The sequence below is a fragment of the Peromyscus eremicus genome, chromosome 12, assembly GCF_949786415.1.
Source record: "Peromyscus eremicus chromosome 12, PerEre_H2_v1, whole genome shotgun sequence".
Lineage (NCBI taxonomy): Eukaryota > Metazoa > Chordata > Mammalia > Rodentia > Cricetidae > Peromyscus > Peromyscus eremicus.
Window position 1 is genome coordinate 60666410 of NC_081428.1, and position 21530 is coordinate 60687939.

General features: G+C 49.0%; 1 protein-coding gene across 2 annotated transcripts in view; it reads right to left on the reverse strand.

Moving 5' to 3' along the window:
• Positions 1 to 21530, reverse strand: part of Slc12a8 (solute carrier family 12 member 8) — a 133378-nt gene that overhangs the window by 57070 nt on the left and 54778 nt on the right. For both annotated transcript variants that reach the window (XM_059277132.1, XM_059277131.1), the window contains exons 5-6: positions 10305 to 10392; positions 8316 to 8403 (exon numbers count right to left, since the gene is read on the reverse strand). In XM_059277132.1, coding sequence (XP_059133115.1) covers positions 8316 to 8403; positions 10305 to 10392 — 176 coding nt within the window. The remainder of the gene's footprint in view (positions 1 to 8315; positions 8404 to 10304; positions 10393 to 21530) is intronic.

Sequence of the window (21530 nt, forward strand, 5' to 3'; positions counted from 1 at the left end):
TGTTGGGACCCCCGTCCACCCCTCATCTGCTCATTGTTCAACACTGAGCATCAAGAATCGGCACAAGGGGCCTGGAGAGATGGCTCAGTGGTTAAGAGTGCTTACTGTTCTTGCAGAGGACCCGAGTTCAGACCCCAGCACCCCACATCAGGCAGCTTATAACAGTCTGTAACTCCAGTCCCAGGGAATCTGATGCCCCCTGGCCTCCAGAGGCATCTGCATGCACATAAACTCATTTGGATATACACACATAGTTTTAAAATCTTAAATAAAAAAAAAAGGCTCAGGACAAACCCCATCTCCTCTTTGAGACATCTCACTTCTCCTCATAGCAGAGGTTGCCCCATAGTCTCATGAGGCATGAGGGTAGGATAGACCTCTCACAGTCTCCTCTACCACCCTGCTGTCTTCAACTAGGCAGGCCTTATGATCTTTCACACCAGCATTCTCAGTGCCCAACAGAGGAATATAAATGGTGAATTAATTAATTAATTGATTGATGTAATCCACAACCCATACATCACACAGGTATCGGGAGACAGGACAAGAAAGAACAAAGCTGTTCCCCTTAGTGCCAACTGGCAAGGGACCGGTGCTGCTGTCCATGCAGCAGTGCCCTGGGGGAGCCATGAACCCACCTCACGAATCCTCATTTGGACTTTGGGAAGCCTCTCTTTTCTGATACTGGCAGGCCCCTCTCCACACTACCTTACTTCAGACCTAGTGACCAGAACCGTGCACTTCAAGTGCTCACTTGCATGACAAGGACAGATGGGTTAGATGTAACTTTCAGCTTGGCCTCTTACAGCCTTCTTGATGAAGATCCTCCATCTCCCATTGTCCTAGCTGGCTTCAGGTGTCAACCTGAGGCAATCTAGGGTTATCCAAGGAAGTCTCAAGTGAGGGACCACCTAGATCAGTTTGGCCTGGGGCCATGTCTGAGACATTTTCTTAACTGTTCATCTTGGTTTCTGTTTCAAGCCTCTGCCTTGGCTTTCCTTGATAAACGGACTGAAACCTTTAGGCAAATAAACCCTTTCCTCCCTAAGCTGCTTGTGGTCAGTGTTCTATCATAGCAATAGAGATGCAAACAGGCCAACTATGTTTTATTTCCTTGCTTCAGCAATGGGCCAAGTCCACGTGGTCAAGTCATACTGAACCCAAATCCCGGGTTAACCTACTTCCTGTTTCACAAGTTATCACTGAAATCATCTGACTAACAAATCCTGCATTAATCAGGCTTCTTGACTTGAGGGCACTTACAAACAACAACAGGGCTGGTGTATCCCTAGCAGGTCAAGGCACTGGCTACAAGCCCAGCAACCCGTTTGAGCTCACAATCCACAGGTTGTCCTCTGAGCTCTGTGCATGTGACCCTCCCAGCTAGAAGTAAACTTAAAATACATGAGGCTATCTGCAGGACACTGGACGTTCACACTCCTCACCAACACAGTTCAGCCAGGGCACTGTCAGCACCCAGTACCCTGTACCCTGCAGACAACTCTCCCCATCTCATTTTCAATGCATCGTTCAGCACACTTGAAGTGGTCATCCACCCAACCTCAGTCATGTGACCTATTGGGGCTGCAAAAAGGCATCAAGAAAGGGTCTGGTCCTTTGAGCTTTCGAATATTAAATGGGGGTCTCATAATCTGCAAAATGGGAGGTCAGGTGGTCAGAGCCTGGGAAGACTCAATGTGGCCCCCTACAGAGCCATCCTGTCCTTTATTCCACGTGGACAGCTTTTCCCCACGGGCATCATATCATCCCAGGTGGAGCTCATCGTCCTCTTGCTTCAATACCATTGGTTTCTCGGGCTTGTCCCAGCTTCTCTCACCACCTTGTTATTGGAAATCACTGTTATCAATGTTTCCCCTCACTTTGTGTGCTCTGCTGGCATTTTTTTATTCTCTCCCCTGTGGGAGAGTCAATCAGGCTCGTGGTTTATCTCACCAGTGTGCCCTGCACTCCTCAGGAGAACACTGGAATTGTGTCTCAGCCTCCACCCACAGTAGAGGCTGGCATTAGCGAAGCCTGGGCACTTGGCAGGGTCTGAGCCCTGGAGATTGCACACAACTGTTAGAGAAACTGCCTCTGGGGTTATTTCTCCATGAGAGGACCCAGCTGTAATCTTTCTTTGTGTCGTCTCTACCAAATGCATCCAACGCTGACGCCTTAAAAATAAATAAATAAAAGACTGATGCAATTTTATCAAAAAGCATTTTGAAATTTTAACGCAGTGTCTCTCTTCTCAGCCTTTACCTAAGAAATCACCCCAGAGAGTCTGACTCAATGAGTGCTCAGCGGGCCACGGGCGCTGATTTGTAAAAAGTTTTCCAGGTAATTCTAACGTGCAGTCAATGTGAGGAGTGGCTGGGCACAGCATAGTGCAATCATTGCCTCCATGGAAGACATGTTTCAGAAAGGCAGGCATGGATCGTCCTTCAGAAACCTGACTGCTTCTCACCCAAGAGGCTAGGAAATCATGCTTTACTGTTGATGGAGGATGGCTTCCGGGACCCCAAGGGTATCTGAATCTGGATGCTCAGGTGCCCGATATAAAATGGCATAATGTCTAGCTATAATCCACCTACATCCTCCTATATACTCTCATTCATTTCTAGATTACATCATACCTAATGCAAATGGTTGAATTCGTTAGGGCTAATGAAGAGAAAAGCTATCTTTAGAACAGATGCAATTGGGGTCAGGGTGTTGAGACAGGGTCTTATTATGTAGCTCTGGCTATCCTGGAACTCACTATTGTAGACCAGGCTGGCCTCGAACTCAAAGAGATTGGCCTGCCTCTGCATTCCTAGTGCTGGGATCAAAGGCGTGCATCACCACACCCAGCAGTCTTGCAATTTTTTTCTGAAAAGTTTTTAATCTAGAGATTGAATGTGTAGATGTGGAATCTGTGAGAAAATTGTGTGCATGCAGGCATGTGCACGTGTGTGTGCATGCTTGTGTGTGTGTGTGTGTGTGTGTGTGTGTGTGTGTGTGTGTGTGTGTGTGTAACTTTTTCTTTTCATTAAAGCATGTCCATCCACTGGAATGATACTCCCCAGTCTGCACCCCTCCAGTGCTGGCTGGACCCCAGGCACTTGGTCGGTGTCTGGCTCCGTGATCTCCGTGACTGGTCATCACTGGTGACTTCATCTTGGGCTGCCTTCCACAGATACACCCTGGGGTTCTTCCAAAACATTTGGGCTGGGGTCAGAGCAGGGATCACCCAAGCATGACTAGTTTATGTTCCATTGATGAACTGTGTTTGGAATGGTCTGCTCAGTTACTACTTTTTATATAAAAGTATTATTCAGTCTATTTTTGTAAATTAGCTAAACTGTTGGCCCTTACATCTAGATAAACAACAGAATTCTTACAATCCACCTCTTTCTCTGCTGAATCCTAGCTCTTCTTTTACCATCCACCCAGGCATGCAGGAAGCATTTACTAAGGTTACTGTCCTGGCTTGGTAAAGGCTCGGCAGGCAACATAGATAGATGAGGAATAAACCCCACAGCTTGTTCCCAGTTCCCGCAGAACCGAGTCATTTTCATATTAATGCTGTGTTGAAAACTTGATAAACATATTGGTAGACATGGAAATGAGAATTTATTTTGAACAAATGTGCATTAATGATTCTATTTTTTTTTTAAAAAAGGCAACATCCATGCCATCACATGAAACTATCTTCCTAAAAGACTATATGGGTGCAAACAACCCTAAATTACTTTTTTCGGTAACTACTGATGGAAGTAATTAATTACATGTGTTACAGCTGGCTCTCTGCTCCTGCTCTTTCGCTCCTGATATCCACTTTGTGCAGCCACAGAAGGACTCCCCACCTCAGTGGCCGCTCCCTTCAGGGACTCATTTTGCCTCATCTAATTCCTGTGGCCTCTGGATGTTACTGTGGGGGTACCCCAATGCCCCCACAAGTAGAAGTAAACTAAGAAGGCAATGCCTCCACACCCCGAAATCCTGCCTTTGCTTGACAACCAGTTCCCACAAAGAGGCTTCTGAGAGGCAGTACTGGCTTTGATGTGAGCAGAAGCCGGCTCAGCTGGGAGCAGGCACTCTGGTGGGTGGTGGCACTGAGCAGATGCCCCCAGCCACTCACCAGTCATGGGCTCTGCCCATCCCAGGCACAGCATGCAATAGTGAAACTCATGGGCTTTCACAGTCCCTCCTGGATACATGAAGCCACCACCAGCCTGAAGGATTAGGGTTGACTCTGGGGGATTTCCATCTGGAACAAAGACTCTTCGACATCTTCTTCTACTTCTCTTGCTCTTATCCTGTGAACTGGCATGTCTTAGGATTCTTGGTCCTCTTGACCTGTTGTAAACACCCACTTCCTGGAGTGTGTGCAGTTTACTTTGGAACATAATCTATCCCCACTAATACTGTTCTTTAGACAAGTTCTCTATCACAGAGAATAGTGGGATTGACCACTTTCTTACTGAATTAAACATGGAGGATGCAAGGTGGGGGCAAAATGTCCCTAAAATAAATGTCTCCACCTATAAGGATGTCCCCATGAGGAGTGTGAAGGGGTTAAAATTTAATAACCACCTGCCATGCATCACCCAGTGATTTCAAAGGTGATTTCACAACTGCCATATACAGTAAAACATTTGAAGAAACCTGAAGTCAGGGAAAGTTCCTCTGGCATGGGAAAACTGGATTGGGGAGACAAAGAATTAGAAATAGATCAGAGAAGCTGCAGGGAACCCCAACAGACACAGATCAGCTGACCAGGCACCCATGGTAAAGGACTGAGGACAACCAGGAGCCATGTAAGAGAACTGTTCTGATGGAAAGCACTGGAGGGGCATGCAGACCACCAGCACAGAGAGTGTGTCCGAAGCCAGCTGCTCTGTGTCCCAAGGTGATGTTGGGGAACTCTGACAGATGCGGCCCAGCCTAGAACCAAGACCTAGCTGAGACGTGAACCTGAGCTGAAGGACTTAATAAACTACATCAGGACAATGGGCCATCAAAGTAAAGATACCTCTACTAGCCGAAATTCTCTGGGTGCTGGTGGTAAGGTCACGTGGCCCAAGCAACAATCCGAATATAGTGCTTGCCACTGCAACAGAATCAGACCCAGAGAGAGAGACAGACAGACAGACAAACTAGGGAAGAAGAGAAGTAGTCTGGGAAAAGATCTCGGGTGATCTTTCGGGGAAGAGGATGCTGATCTTGGAGCTTTCCCTGCTGGTCCATCCCTGTCCACTCGTGCACTACATTTGCCGAGAACCAAGAACAGCCACTTGCTTTTCTTCGTGGGCCTTACAGTGGCCTATCCCAGGAAATGGTCTCAGGTTCCCTCCACAGCCTATGCTTCACTTTTCACCCCAGCACGTGTACGTACGGACATCCCCACACACCACAGCCAAGCCTGCCTAGAGGGTGCTACCAACTGGCCGTGCCTACTTGTCTCACCGTCCAAGACAGGCAGCATTCCCAAGAGAGTTCCCTCTGTTGGCAAGTTCATTACTGACTGAGGACCTTCCACCCACCGGCTCTGGAGGCTGTAGCCCGCAACTCTGGACATGTTTTTGACCTATGCTGTGACGGTCTTCCTTGGTTACAAAGCCTCTCCCATGTCTGTGGAGGCCCAAATTACTCAGAGTCCGAGAATCTGACCTTGCTTTACCCAGCAGGGCTGCATAAGGGGATGATTGGACGACCACAGTCATGGTTACCAGTGTTTGGAAGGGTCTACACTTGGCTGTACCTAGCAAGGGGGAGGTCTTCTGCCTCGCCCCTTGGCATTGTTATTAAAAAGCCCTTTGGAATAAAGTCCTGGGCCTTTGGGTATTGACCCAGGTCCTCCCGAAGCTGTCCTGTGTTTCTGTCTGTCTCCTCTCCGCTATCTATCTACAAGGTTATTATTCCTCTCTCGTCCTCATAGGAACCCTTTAAAAGTAGGAGCTGGCCTGCCACACATGTCCATGCTGAGCTTTGCCTCCAAAGCAGAGGAAAGTGAGGCACACCCCAGCAGGAAATCTGCCTCTCTCTCTCTCCAGACCAGAGCCTCTAATGTGTGAAGGGAGCATCATGGAGGGAGCTGCTAGAGAGGAAGCTGCTTTAGAGGCAGGCAGAGCTAGCCAGCTCCCCCCCCACACACACACACACACCTCCACCCCACAGCGGCAGACAAGCAGCAAGCAGGTGTCCCTGGTGAAGCTTCCTTCTTGGCTTCAGTGGCTTCTTGCACCTCAGTTTCTCAGGTACAGCCACACTTGTCACTGAGAAGGGGCCCGTGAAGGTCAAACTGCTGATGAAACCATGTGTGTGTGAGTGTGTGAGTGTGTGTGTGTATATGTGAGTATATGTGTGAATGTGTGTGTGAGTGTGTGTGTGAGTATATGTGTGAGTATGTGTGAGTATATGTGTGAGAGTGTCTGAGTGTGTGTGAGTATATGTGAGTGTGTGTGTATGTGAGTATATGTGTGAGTGTGTGTGTAAGTATATGTGAGTATATGTGTGAGAGTGTGTGTGTGTGTGAGTGTGTGTGTGAGTATATGTGAGTATATGTGAGTGTTTGAGTGTGTGTGTGAGTATATGTGAGTGTGTGTCTGTGTGTGTATGTGTGAGTGTATGAGTGTGTGTGTGTGTGTGTGTGTGAGTATATGTGAGTGTGTGTGTGTGTGTGTGTGTGTGTGTGTACATAACTGGAGACAAACATTTCTTCCCTCAGATTTGGGGCTCTGGGCCAGCTCTCTCATGACCTGATCTCTTCTCCCTTCCCATCCTGCTCTTGTACTAAGGTCATGACCTCTGAAAACAAGTATACCTGTACTGGAGTCTACGCACCCTAAAAAGAGACCCAGATGAATGTGAGATCAAACTCAAGCACATCTTTAAAATTAAGTTCCATCTCCCCATCAGCTTCCCGCCATCCCTGCCCCTGCGTGCAGATCAGCTCCACACAAGAGAAGAGAGTGGGCGTTCTCGGGAGACCCTCCCTAACTGGCCTTCTTCCTTGGGAAATGATGGGAATTTCAGAGTCTTTTCCTCCGCCAACTTGAGGCACAAGAGGAGTTTTAGGGAATTTTTCAGAAAATCTTATTCTTGTGACTTCAGCAATGCCAAATAAGTACCCATGGTGTCACATGACCTCCAGTCAGTAAATGAAGCTACGGAACTCAAGGAATTCACTAATCCGACCCAGTTTGTCCCCCAGAAACAAAGATGTTGCAGCCAGACCAACCCAGAGTTGCTGAGATTCTTAGGGGAACCGGCCTGCCTCCATGCCATGCCCGCTCTCCACTGCACCCTCCCCTCCCCCACCTCCCTGTCCACTGCACCCCTCCTCTCCTCCCCTCCCCCACCTCCCTGTCCACTTCTCCCCTCCTCCACCTCTTTTGAGCAGGACTTCCACGTGGCAGCGGAAGCTACAGGCAAAAATGTAAAGACTGAGGAGACAAGAATTCAAAATACTGGACTCTTCTGTCTGCGCTGGTCACCACCACTCCCACTGTGTGTGTCTCTGTCTCCCTCCCTCTCTGTCGCCTCCCCCCATCTCTCTGCATGTTGGATCATGAACAGGTGCATGTGAGTATGTGGAGGGCAGAGGTCAACCTTGGGTGTTGACCTCAGAAGCTCTATATTTGTTAATGTGGTTTTTTTTAACTTACATGATGTGTGTGTGTGTGTGTGTGTGTGTGTGTGTGTGTGTACTTATTCACATTCATGCCATGGAGCATGTGTGGTAAGAGAACAAATTTCCATTTTTCTCCTTCCATCATGGCAGTTGGGAGCTGTAACTTAGGTCCTCAAGCTTGGCAGAAAGAACCTTAGCCTGCTGAGCTATCTTGCTGGACCTCCTCCTCGTTTTCTGAGACAGGGTTCTTTCTCCCTGACACCTGCACTCACTACACAGGCTAGGCTGGTTGGCCAGAAAGCCCCAGATCCTCCTGTGTCCACTGCCCGGTGCGCGAACTGCAAGTGGGTGGCACCACTCCAAGCATTTTACAGGGTCCCGGGGGCCAGCGAGGGGCCTCAGGCTTTCACTCAAACATTTCACCAACAGAGCTGCCTACCCACCCTCTGTCTTGATGTCTTTGACCCTATTATCCAGTCTTCTGCATTCATGTCCCTCTCTGGATGCTGGGATCGGAGAACATCCTAAGGATCCATGGACAGATGCTGCACATTTCCCACATGCCTGTCCCAAACCCTGATTTGGTCCTGGGCTGAAGACAGATTCCCAGGCAGAGCTACAAGGGGAGGCAGCTGTGTGTTCGTGGGACAAGTAAGCCCTGCAGACTGAGCCCTTTGGGGAGCAGGGATGCACTCACCTTTTCAGCTATCAGGAAGTCGGAGCGGAGGGCCTCTCGGGTGCAGATGGCACCAAGCAGGAAGGTGAAGATGATGTACAGGAACCACCTGCAAAACCCAAGAGAGAGAGAGCTGCCACCCGGCCCAGCCCACCCCGCCAAGCCTGGTCGGTTTTCTGTGGGAGCCTGTGTCATGAAAGAAGGTCAGCCGTGAAACCCCAGAGCTAGCCTGGGAAGCTGCATTTCTTTTTCCTCTTTCTCCTCTGGAACCAGGGTAGCCGTGTTTTCATTCTTACATTAAAGAAGGATGTTGAGGTGGGGAAATGGGAAGCCCAGCCGCCATGATTTGCCCGGGTTGACCTGCTGTCCCCCAGCCCATCCATCTTCCTCCAGCAGAAGAACTACCCTGTCATCTCTCGGGCCTCTGGTCTCTAGTCCACAGATAACAAGTACTTAGTATTTTGTCAACTTGGCACAAGCTAGTGTCATCTGGGAAGAGGGAACCTCAACTGAGAAAATGTCTCTGTAAGGTTGGCCTGTGACCTGTAGGTGAGTGTGGGGGCATTTTCTTGATTAATGATGGGTGGTGGAGGGTCCAGCCCACTGAAGGTGCTGCCAGTACCCCTGGGTGGGTTGGGGAGCAAGCCAGTAAGCATCACTCCTCCATCCATCCTCTGCTTTAGTTCCTGCCTCCAACCTGACTTCCCTCCAGGGTGGACCATAAACTGGAAGCTGAAATAAACCCTTTCCTCCCCAAGGTCACGGTGTTTTATCACAGCAACAGAAATCAAACTAATACACAGGGGAGAATTAAAAGACAGAGCCATAGCCTGGCTCTGCCACCAAGCTGCTCTGTGTGGGAGAATAAGTCACATGATCCCGAGGTCCGCCCATTCCCATCTGGGCAATGACGGGCTACACCAAGACTCCTCTGACTTCCGACTCCCTCTAAAGCAGGGCAGGCTGCTCATGTGGAACCTTCTTTCTCTTCCTCCCTCCCACTCCGTTCTTCCTGTCCTCTTCCTTTTCTTCCCAATGTTGTTGCCTCATTTTACACACATGGCCGGGAGCCCCATGCCTGGCTGGTGGCAATGGAGTCACTGTGGTAAGCGTTTGCGGGTGGATATTTTAATGTTTGAAAGTACTGTGGTGTACAGGCCCCGTTAGCTGCTCACATCAGGGTTCTGCCTGCGACCTTACTGTCTTCCCACCTGTCCAATGAAGGCAGAGATGCACCCTTCTGCCCCTACACGGGAAACAGCACGAGACTCTCGAGGATCAAAATCAGACCCAAGGCCATGTCACAGTCTGCGGCGCAGTGGGAACTAAAACTCCAGAAACTAACAACCCTGGAGGACCAGGAGGGGAAGAAAGAGACCCATCTCTGGGCTTCCCCTACTCACCCTAGCACGCAGCCTCTCCCTCCATCCGTAAGGTGCACACATGGAGAACATATACTCGAACACCGACCTACATACACTCACACAGTCACACTCTCTCTCTCTCTCTCTCTCTCTCTCTCTCTCTCTCTCTCTCTCTCTCTCTCTCTCTCTCACACACACACACACACACACACACACTCATAGAAGCTCAGAAAGCTGACGAATGGGATGCAGACGTTAGTCTGTGTCTGCAACATGCTTCATCTCCATGTGCCCACCACGACCCTGGGAACTCAGTGGTTTAAAAAAAAAAACAAAAACCCTCAAATTCAAAATGAGGGTTGAGGAGAGGCAGGGTGGTTGAGGGGGTGGGGTAAGGGAAGGATCTGCTTTGCATTCATGACCTTCCTCCTCCCAAAGCATTCTGAGGCAGGAGGTGTGAAAGGGCAGTGTCTGAACCCACCAGACGTGAATTTTCCAGCCCACCGAGTGTGAAAAGGAGGATTGGAATACGAAGTAGGTTGGTCCCAGCCGGGGCACTCTCAGAACAAAAGGGGCAGTGCCGCTTCTGCCTGGGGTTGTCTCTCCCATTCTCCAGCCCAGACTGCTTGCTAAGAGGGGAACTTACGAGATGCCAACCGCTGCCAGGGAGCCTAGAGGTATGCTGGCAGTGGGCTCCCTCAGGTCTCCTCCCATGTTGAAGCCAGCCATGACCCCTGAAAGACACCCAGACAAGGGATGGATGGAGCGAGGCAGGGTACCCGCGAATCAAACTGCTCTCCCCCGGGGTGGTCCCTTCCTCTCCTCTGGGCCCTTTCCTGGAAGCTGCCATCTGCGGCGGAGGTGCAAGCAGGCTGCTTCCCCGTCTCCCCTGGCAACTGGGGAGGCATCTGCAGGGCGGTGAAAGGGACCTTTGTGGATGGTGTTAGGCTCAGGAGGCAATCCCTCCTAGCTATGAAAGCACCTTATCGCTCCGGGGAAAGGACCCAGGGCGAGGGAGGTGTGCTCAAAGCCACACAAAGGTCCTGATGCCCCATGCTGAGCTCCACCTGCTGAGCTCTGGACAATGCCCAAAGCGGCTCAGCAGGAGCAAAGGGCCTGTAGATTTCTTCTGCTGTGGCTGCGGGTTCAAGTACTCCCAGGGTCAGCTATCCCCCAGCAACCAGGACCAAGTGCCATGTTCAGAGCTCCTGACCTACCAAAGGGCTCCAAATGACAAAATCTGAGGGATCGCTGTGTCTCTCTCCTTTATCTTATTACCTCCAGTCCCCCAAAACACCTATGAAGCACTTGATAGGCAGAGGCAGGTGGATCTCTACGAGTTCCAGGACAGCCTAGTCTATATGGCAAGTTCCGGGACAGCCAGAGCTACTTAGTGAAAACCTGTCTCAAAAAACTAATCCCCTCCCTGGACATAAAAATTAATGAAAATCCATGCACCCGTCCTGGTGAGGGGCCAGTAGCACAGCTGGGGAGAAGCTGTTTCCTCTCTCTAGACACACTCAACAGAACAAAGTCTTCTGAATGAGTGAATGAGGGTCCAGCCCATGAGTGCTCGCTCTACCAACTCAATGAGAAGGGAAACGTGGCCATGAAACTCTGACACAGCAGGTGGAGATGGTAGCATGTGGGGCGTGGCCCTGAAAGACTTCCGTGGACTCGGGGATGACACGGGTCTGATACCATCATTGTAGGCTGACCCTCAGCCTTTACGCAGTTTTCCTTTTTGTTTAACCCCCACCACAGTCACACCAGAGAAAGGGAATCATTCCCTTGTTTTATGGAAAAGCTCTGGAGAAGTATATAGTGCTGATGCTCCAACCTGGGGCCCGTGCAGATGAAGCACACCCTGTCAGCTGAGCTACATCTAAGCTCAAGACAGTTTTCCAATATGGGGTAAATAAGGTTGGAAATGACCTGGCGGGTCATTTATATTTTCTTTCTATTCATTTCCCTTTTCTTTAAAGGAACTATTAAGAGGATGTTGGTGGGGTTAGTAGGTGCCTATGTGCAAAGAGAATGCATCTATTCTAAGAAGACAAGAAGTCTCCTGTTTGGGACACAGAGATAATAAAATAACAACAGCCTGAAGGGATGGAAGGCTCCTAGGGAGTCTCAGCATATGGCCTGAGGACAGCCAGGCTGCCAGTGTGGATGCTGCGCCTCAGAGGAAGCCCTGCCCATGAATCAGCGGGCACACAAACGTGTTGTCCTTACCCTCCCATCCAGCAGGCAAACAGTACTGAACCACCGACAACACAAGAGCCCACACAACTACCAGGGCTTACCAGATGTGGGTGGAGAGCCACAACCAACCAACAAAACCCTGAATACACACGGAGCAACGGAAGAAACACATAAATCACAGCTGAGAGAATTTTGGAGAAAAACGCTAATTAGCAGCTCTGGATACATCCAAGAGGAATATTCTTCCAGCAAAATAAAATGCTGAGGATAAAGATTCCAACGAGAAAGAATAATTAGATGTTAAAAATGTGATCATTTCAGTTAAAAAATGCCCTAGATCTGGGCTGGTGAGATGGTTCTGTGGGTTAAGGCATTTGCCACCAAGGTTGACTACCTGAGTTTGATCCGTGAGACCTACACAGAGGAATGAATATACAATTAGTTAGCTAATTAATTAATTAAATGTAGTAAATTTTAAATGCCATAGATCTGAAAAATAAAATTAAATGTACACCCAAGCATGTACACACTGGGTGTAGTGCACAAGTCTGTCATCCCAGCACATGGAAGGTAGATTCAGGAAGATCAATAGTTCAAGGTCAGCCTGGGCAGGGGACCCTGGCTGAAACAAACCAACAAAAGATAAAATAGAAATAGAAAGGGGTAGGAAAGTTCACTGAATCAGAGAGAACCCTTGAGAGTATAGTGTAGCCAGAGAACAGAGAGATAACAGAAACAGAGAACAGAGAGATAACAGAAACAGAGAACAGAGAAGATAAAAGAAAATTCCAGGTGAAGAGACAGAAGCTTCCCCAAACTGAAGAAGACCCATGTCTCCATTCCCACAACTTCCCAGCACTTACATACATCATTGTGCTATTTCCAGAGAAATCCAAGTGCTACCAAGGTTTAAAAAACCCTGGACATTAACATGAGAACTAAAAGCCGACCAGCACCAGGCTTCCCATCAACACTGAACCCTAAAAACACTCATTTTGAAATCAGTAGGGAAGACTGTCTTTAAACTAGAGTTTTGGCCAGCTTATCAATTAAGGGGAAGTCAAGTTATGCCAACAAGAACTCAGACACCTTAACTTCCCATATCGTGTCTGAGAAAGCTGCTAAAGTATGTACTCCAGCAAAACGAAAATGTCAGTCACAGAGGGGAAAAATAAAAATAAAACAGTGGTGATAACCCGGGATCAACATGAAGCCCCGGACAACAGGTTGACAACAGACAGAGAGAGGGGCAGAGACGGAAGCAGAAGGACAGACAGAGGTCCTGGGTAGGAAATGGATGAAGCAACAGGAACAGTACACGGACACACACAATGACTTGTGGACTCCTTGTTCCGCAACAAGAAAAGAAAAATGTTATTGAAAATTTAGGGAAAGTTAAAAACAACCACAACAAGTCAAGGTCTAAATGTGAAGAAAACTAGGATGTGACATGACCTTAACTAACTGGAGGCAAGAAAGTTAACTCAGCCTTCTAATTAAGAATATTGCCGGGGGCTGGAGAGATGGCTCATAGGTTAAGAGCACTGGCTGTTCTTCCAGAGGTCATGAGTTCAATTCCCAGCAACCACATGGTGGCTCACAACCATCCATAAAGAGATCAGGTGCCCTCTTCTGACCTGCAGGTGTCTATGCAGACAGAACACTGTATACATAATAAATAAATCTTTAAAAAAAAAAAAAAAAGAATATTGCCTGCATGGCACAAGGACCATTTTGGAATTGCAGGGGATACAGAATTCCAGCCACTAATTCGTTCTTCAGCAAACAGCTACTGTAGAGTCACAGGCACCTTTGAAACTGAAGACAGAACATGTAATACAGAGCAGAAAATGAATATCACATACCCCGGCCATGTAAAAGTCAGGCTACAGCTCACTGACGTTAGGAGAGGGAGGTCAGATGGCTCAGTGGGTAAATGCGCTTGCTTCACACCATAACCACCCCAGTCTGACCTCCAAAACCCATGGAAAGGTGGAGGGTGAGAACTGATTCCACAGAGTTGCCCCCTGCCCTCCCAAGCATGCTATGACACACGCACCCTCACACACATTAATACCGAATAAAAATAAAACTTATAAATAGAGAGGAACCACTAAAACACCACTGTCGTGTAAGTCTCGCTCAGAGTCTGTGGCTATAATTTCCTCAGCTTCCGAGAGTCCACTGAGAAAAACGTGAAAAGCAATTCCAGTGTGCATTTGGGGTTAGCCGTGAAGGCAGAGAAGGGCAAGGCTAGGAAAATACTAGTATAGCTGCTGAAATCAATCAGGAAACTATTTCTAAATGTTGACTAGAGAAGAACAAACAGCAGGCTGAGGAGATGGCTCAGAGACTCCGAGCACTGACTGCTCTCCCAAAGGACCTGGGTTCAATTCCCAGAATCCACATTGGTGGCTCACACCCATCAGTAACTCCAGCCCCAGACGCCCTCTTCTGGCGTCCAGGGGCATGCCTATGGTGTGCAGACAAACACGCAGGTAGAACACTCATACACATAAAATAAGACAGACAAGATATTTTCTGTAATGTTGAGAAGTCTGTTTTCATAATTCCAATGACTGTTCATTCGTAACCATAACAAAGAAAAATGTTTGGTGGGGGCGGGCGGATACTGTGTTTATTCACTGAAAGTTTAATTATTCATGAGGTTTGGTCCACTCGCCGAGTATAATCAACTTACTATAGATTTCCTGACATTGCCCAGAACCTCAAATATAAAAGGATCATACAGATTCCCTTAAAATAAGGATAGTAATTAAAGTATTCCTCATAAATATTTTACACATAATATATATATAATGACAAAATATGAAACCAAAAAACAACCCAGAGAATCTCAGCTCCCTAACCAAAGGAAGGAATAAAGGGATGTAAACTAAACTTGATAAAATAACAGGGATTTAAGTATTTAAAGTTATTAAAGATTATCAAAGTAATCAATAAACAATTTTAAAACTTTATCAAAATTGGGGAGGTGGACGGGGGTGGTCTAGGTAACATAAATTCATATTTCCTAGCTTGAAGTTAGTGTCTAAAGGTACAGGTTCAATGAGAGGGTTTGTGACACACAGCTTCAAAACCAGCACCTGTGAACGCACAAGGGGTTGCCTCTGTGGTGTTTGGAGTAGTGAGAGTTGGGAGAGCCTTGCTTTATAAGCACCAGTGGGCTGTTTGCATACAAACACACAGGCATATATATCTATGCATATACATAATTCAACCCTATGCAGGGGTGATTGCCTCCTGGGGCCAAGGCCTGTTGTGGAGGCTCAGCTGGAGAGCTGAGGCCCTACTGCTTGACAATCTGATGTCAAGGGTGTTGGAGCCCACTGGGTTTCCTAGTGACTGTACCCAGCAGGACTGCATAAGAGGTTGATTGGACCACGGGCCTGAGTATCAGGTGCCTGTAATGGTCTACACTTACTGTAACTAGCAAGGGGGAGGTCTTTTGCTCCACCCCTTGGCATTGTTATAAACAGACCTTTGGAATAAAGTTCTGGGCCGGTGGATAAGGATCCAGGCGCACCCGAGTCTATCCTGTTTCTGTTTCTCTCCCTTCTATTTCTAACTAAATCTCTTATCCCTCATTCCTCAAGAGTCCCTGGGGTAAATAATGGTGGGGGCTGGTCCGCCACACAAGGGCTGTATTTCCCAAGCTCCAGCTCCACCCCTAAAACCACCCCCTTCATGGTCCTCCTAAATCCAGCCCTTTGGCAAGGTCCCCAGCCATCGCCAGCTGACTGGCTGCTGTGCCTCACTGGTTACCACGTTGCCTCCTTCCTCTGCATGGACTCCATTCTGCCCCCAGCATGGCTGGTCACTCCCTCAGCTCTAGGAGATGGTACACTGTCCTATCCCCTGCCCGCTTTGTATTCCTGTGGCTTGTCATGTCGCTGTCACACCTTCCTTCAGATCACTGAGGACCCGTGAGAACCCCAAACGAGGGACTGATTCATGCTCACTCTCTTTTAGCTCCAGACAGGTTCTGTATCAGTAGCAAATGCTGATTGGTCCTTGGGGAAAGAGCTAGGCTCCTGCTCAGTGGGAAGAGAAAGGACTTGATGTTACCAGACAAGAATGAGACAGACCCAGAAGATGGTGTCCCAGAAGGGAAGCATGGGGTGATGCTTGCTGGCCCAAGCACGACTCTTTCTGCAGGAAAAGTGAACTCATCGATCTTCCATCTCCTCAAAGCTGGAAGGATGCTGCTGGGACAGACAATATCGAACAGGGCCTTGCAAATGCCAAGGCTCAAAGCAAGGTTTGCTTGCTTCTGCACAGGGATAGCCCCAGACATCATGGGTCCTCTCCTGCAGAGTCCTCTCTTCGTGCTTGAGAACAATGGGGTTCATGTTTACCATCTGGGTGAACGACAGTAGACCTCAAGTAAAGATCTAGGTTACATGGAGCCTAAACTTATAGATATAGATATATAAGATTATGAATATGAAATTAGGGTGGGGCCTCAGCAGGAATTTGGGCAAATGAGGGACCTTGAAGCCAAGGTGTCGTCGACTTCATGGAAGGTGCCACAGAATTCCTCCAAAGGTTCAAATGTTGGAAACTGAAGTGAAAAGTTCATGTTAGCTGAGCATGGCGATGCCCATCTGTAATCTCAGTGTTTGGAGGACAGAGGCAGGAAGATCAGCTGTACAGCAAGTTCCCGGCTAACCTGGGCTACATTGGGGGGCAGGGAGAGGAACTTGTGTTAATTGCATTTGGAGATGGAACTTGAGAAGTAATTAGGATAAGACGTCATAAGAACGGGACCACGTGGTGACATTAGTGGCTTTATAAGAAGAAAAGACCAGGAGTGTGGCCCAGTGGTAAAGCACTTACTTAACATGAATGAAGCCCTGGGCTCCACTCTCTGCATCCAGCTGCCTAGCCCAGCCCAGTGGTACATGCCTGTAATTCCAACCCAGGAAAGTGGAGGAGGACTACAGCAGGGTAGGGGTGTAGAGAAAAGCTGAGCTGGCATGCTGTGCAATGTTTCACCATGGGACCCCCTCCAGAATGTTCTCACACAGTCACAAGGCGTTTACCAGAGGCCGATCGGATGTGAGCACTGTGCTGTTGAACTTCCAGAATCACCAGTCGAATAAACTTCTACTCTTTATAAATTACCCAGTCTCGGGTATTTTGTGATAGCAATAGCAAAAGGACTAAGGTAACACAGCTGTTTCTCATAGAACTGGGGAGAGGGGGGTGTTTAAATGAAAGGCTGTCCATCCAGAGCTCAGCACTGTGTGTCACATACTAGGCTACGACGATGACAATTATAGATACTTATAATAGTTTTGATAAAAATCATAACGTCCATAAAATTATTAACCAAGTGTATAATAATTGCAGAGCTTCCTCTTTTCCTGCCCACAGTCCATCAGAATGAAACCGCATCTACCCCATCCTTTCTTGGTCCTCTCTGGTCCCTAGACCTGGAGTCTCCCCTCCAGCCCGGCAGGTGCTTGTCCTCATTCATGACAGACAACACGCAAGGGGGGTGGGGGAACAGTTGGGGGGATGACTGGTTAGTAGGGTCAGCACTAACAGCCTGGGTCAGGGAGGGGAGGGTCTGGGGCATAAGCAGAGGGCAACCAGGGCTTCCTTCAGTCCTGCAGACAGACAGCTTCCCAGGGTACATGTGAGTAAACAGGAAGTCAGGCTCAAGGGTCAAGGGCATCACAGAAATAGACCTTGACAAAGACTATGGACATTCTGGTAAATGCTGCTGGTTTCCCACTGGTTTCCCACCAAGTTCTTTATGCTGGGTGTGGTCAGCCACAGCCCTGAGTGCTGACTGTGGCCCCAGGGCCTCTTTTCCTTTCCAGTAAGAGTTTGGGATTTGAGGACAAGGTTTAAGTAACTCCACACAACTGGTATTTTCCTCATGAACTGTGGGCCTGGGTTCCTGGGGTGGCTGCCTCTGTAAGGGTGTGTTTGGGAAAACCCTGTAGGGAGGGATGTTTATTTGGGGTCAGAGGATTTGGTGGTACAGCCTGGAGAAGGAAACTACTTTGAAGAACAAAGCAAAGGAAGAATCTAGGCCAGCCCCTCTTCTCTCCCCTGCAGCCCCGACCCCAGGGCACCGTGGAGCCCAGCTTGGTGAGAACAGCAGGTCAGGCTTCATGAATGCAGTGGGGCCACCCCACCCCACCTAATGCTTGCTCTGCGGCTCCTCTGAAGTCATCCCCCCACCTTGGATAAAGTATCTAGGTTACGGAAGTGATACAGCTCTGGGGGTGGGGACGGACGCAGCAAAAATGTTTATTCTTCAAAACTCCCCTCCCCACAGCCCGGAACAGGATGGTGCGGGAGGGAGCCCCAGCCATGACTCACTCACAGCTAATCCCTGGCAAATCTATCACCATGGAAACTGCCAATCATCCATGCTTTTCATAGCTTAACCGAACATCTGTCAGGGAAAACAAGCGGTGTGAATCGGTCACCCTGCCTCCATGTTTACTTTGGGGCCCTAGTAAACAGAGCCAGGGGAGGGCAGCCGGGCCCCCACTCTGCTTCCTAATTATCTGTATGATCTTCATCAGGTCCTTTCCCAATCCTTCCCCAGTCGGTAAAAACAAACTCAGATCAGAGGCCACAAGTTCTGAAACAATGAGGGCCTGGGACCCACTCCCTGACAGTACGGGTAGGGACCCAGAGAACCCCAGAAAAGGAGGGCCTGGGAAATGCTTAGGCCCTAAATGTGGAGGACATTCTACTCAGTGTTATAATCTCACATGTGGACTCTTACAAAATCATACTTTCATAAAGTGCAAAAAATAAATCTGTGTTTGTGAATGTCTGTATGTGTTGGGGAGTGGATATTTGTTCGTGGGGCATGGGGGTGGCCAAGCATGTACCATGGTGTGTGTGGCAGGCAGACAGGCTTCCTCGCCTTCCCACCATGTTTGAGACAACGCCCTTGCATAACACAGGTTAGCGGGCTGGTACCTTCTAGAGATTCTTGTGTCTCCACTGCCCATCTTCCCGTTGGCACAGCGGAACTGTAGATGCTTGCACTCCTGTGTCTGGCTTTTATGTGGCTTTAGGTGATCAGAACCCAGGTTACTGGGCTTGCTTGGCAAGTACTGTACCCAGTGAACCATCTCCTCAGCCTCAGGAAATACATCTCAACCAATATTCTCAGATGTCTCAAAAGAAATCCAGAAATCCAGAGGAGAAATCTCTCTGGAGCAGAATTTGCAGTGTGATTTTCAAGAGGGAAAAGTGATTTAAAAGACAGTAAGCCGAGTGGACTGGGATGTAGCTCAGTGGTAGAGTACTTGTCTAGCATGTAGCAGGCCATGGGTTCCATCTCTAGCAACACACACACACACACACACACACACACACACACACACACACACACAAAGAAAAGAAAAGACAGGAAGCTGAGTGGCTGCCCTGGCAACTGATCTCAAAGTTAAATCAGCTCAGCTCTGCCTGCCAAGTGGCATTCCCAAGCTGCAGGCCACTGCTAATTCTCATCTGGAGAGGTCACCACCCACCCCACTCAGAGCAGGCACCGCTCCCTTATTTTACTCACCAACTAGGAGACATCAGGACCACACTCTAAGGACAACCTCCTGGGGACCCAGTGACCCACAGCGAGGCATGGCTCCTGCCCAGGCACAATGGCTACCCTGGCCTCTCTGGTTCAGGGTCTTCACCTGGTGGGGACTCCCTGCCAGGCCCAGGAAACTCAGCTGGAACCTCTTGACTGTGTGCTCCTTAGTGCCCAGGAGGGTCAGGGCAGGAGGGGCTGGTAGGCAGTTTTAAATATTAACCTTTTTTTTCCATTCATTTCTTCTCTTTTCCCTCATTCTTTTTCTGACCCTTCAAGTGGAAGCTGACCGAGATTTGATTGACGGCTTTGGGGGAGAGGTGCAGAGTTTGCCTGACTATTGTTCAGGCTTGTTCCTCCACAGCCTGGCTCCTTAGGATGTTTCACAGATTCAAAGCAGTGGGAAAAAAAATCAGGCAGATGGCTGGTGACAGCATGGGGGACCAAACAGGAAATAAAATGACAGCAAATAAAATGACAGGGGTCCCTTGTTCAAAATCGATGAAGAATTTTGGCAAAAGCAAAGCATTACACCCAGGGGAGGCCCTTCTCTGTGAGGGAGCTGGCGTGACTGTGCTAGGCACACCTAAGGTGGATGGGCCTGGGCAGGAGTACTCCCCATCCCATCCCCACAGAAGATTGGCTGGAGGGTTAGGAGCAGGGAAAGACAGGCCCACAAGTTCTGAAACAATGAGGGCCTGGGACCCACTCCCTGGCAGTACTGGTAGGGATCCAGAGAACCCCAGAAAAGGAGGGCCTGGGAAACACTTAGGCCCTGAATGCAGAGTTCTCAAATTCAGCAGGTCTCCCAAAGCATCTGGGATTACAAGCACAAGGCAGCAGAAACGTGAAGGCCCTGCGGAGAGGACGTGGGCAGGCCTGGCGCTGTACAGAGGCCCAACAGTAAGACTGCCTAAAGTGCCTCGGTGCTGGGGGAGAGCCCAAAAGCTGGAGCTGACGGACACATGGCAGCACCCGGCAGTGGCATCCTGAATGACCGACGTTCGCTTTAAGTCAGCCGGGTAGGGATGAATCTTAGGTCATCTCACTGGGTAGAATCTTAAGAGTTAGAGACCGACTCTCTTTTCGTTTTATAGAAATCAAAGAGATGTGTTGTTCCGACCAATCTGGATCAGCAGGCCGGGAGTCTACCTACCCAGCCCTAGCTTCAGGCTCATTTCCAAGGTTGGGGGTGGGGTAAGGGTGGGCAACAATTTAAGCGAGGGGTGTGGCTCAGAACAGAGTGGTCATGTGGTGGAGGTGAGGGGAAGTGAAGAGAATCCAGTGCTATTTGCAAGGTAAACTTGTCAGGACCTGGAGAGTTCTAGGAGGAAGATGGGAGGACTCAGGGTAAGTCCCTGTTGCTGGATGCCATCCCCGAGAACAGGAAGGAAAGAGAAAAGCCAGTCGGCAAAAATGGTTTGGTTCTGAATTCATTGAGTCTGAAACATCCCAGATGTTATACAGGCCAACAAAGAAACTATGGGATGTGCCGAGGAGACACCTGGGCTATCGGGGTGAATGTGGGAGTCCTCAGCTTTGGGGTGATCACTAAATAAGGGGATTGGGAAAGATTAAGAAGAAAACAGGGCTGGGGAGACGGCTCCATTGGTAAAGAGCTTGCCGTGCAAACAGAGGACCTGAGCCGGATCTCTAGACTCCATGTGATAAAGCCTGGTAGGGTCCATGGGCTTGTAACCCCAGCACTGAAGAGTCAGAGGCAAGCAGGTCCCTGGAACTCACTGGCCGGCCAGCCTGGCCAACTTGGCAAGTTCTAAGCCGGCAACAGACCTTGTCTCAAAAACCAAGATGGCTGGAACCTGGGGAATGACCCCTGGGGTTGTCCTCTGACCTCCATATGCACACCATAAACACACACACACACACACACTTGCACACAAAAATAACATATGCACACCATACATACACATGCACTCGCACACAAAAATAAGTGGGAACGTGGAGAAGGGGCTCGGAGTAGCTTGAGAAAGCCAAACATCTGACAGGCAGACAGAGAAGAGAAGCAAGCAGGCAGCGGGGGACGGACAGACAACAGCGGTGTGTGATGGGCCTTCGAGA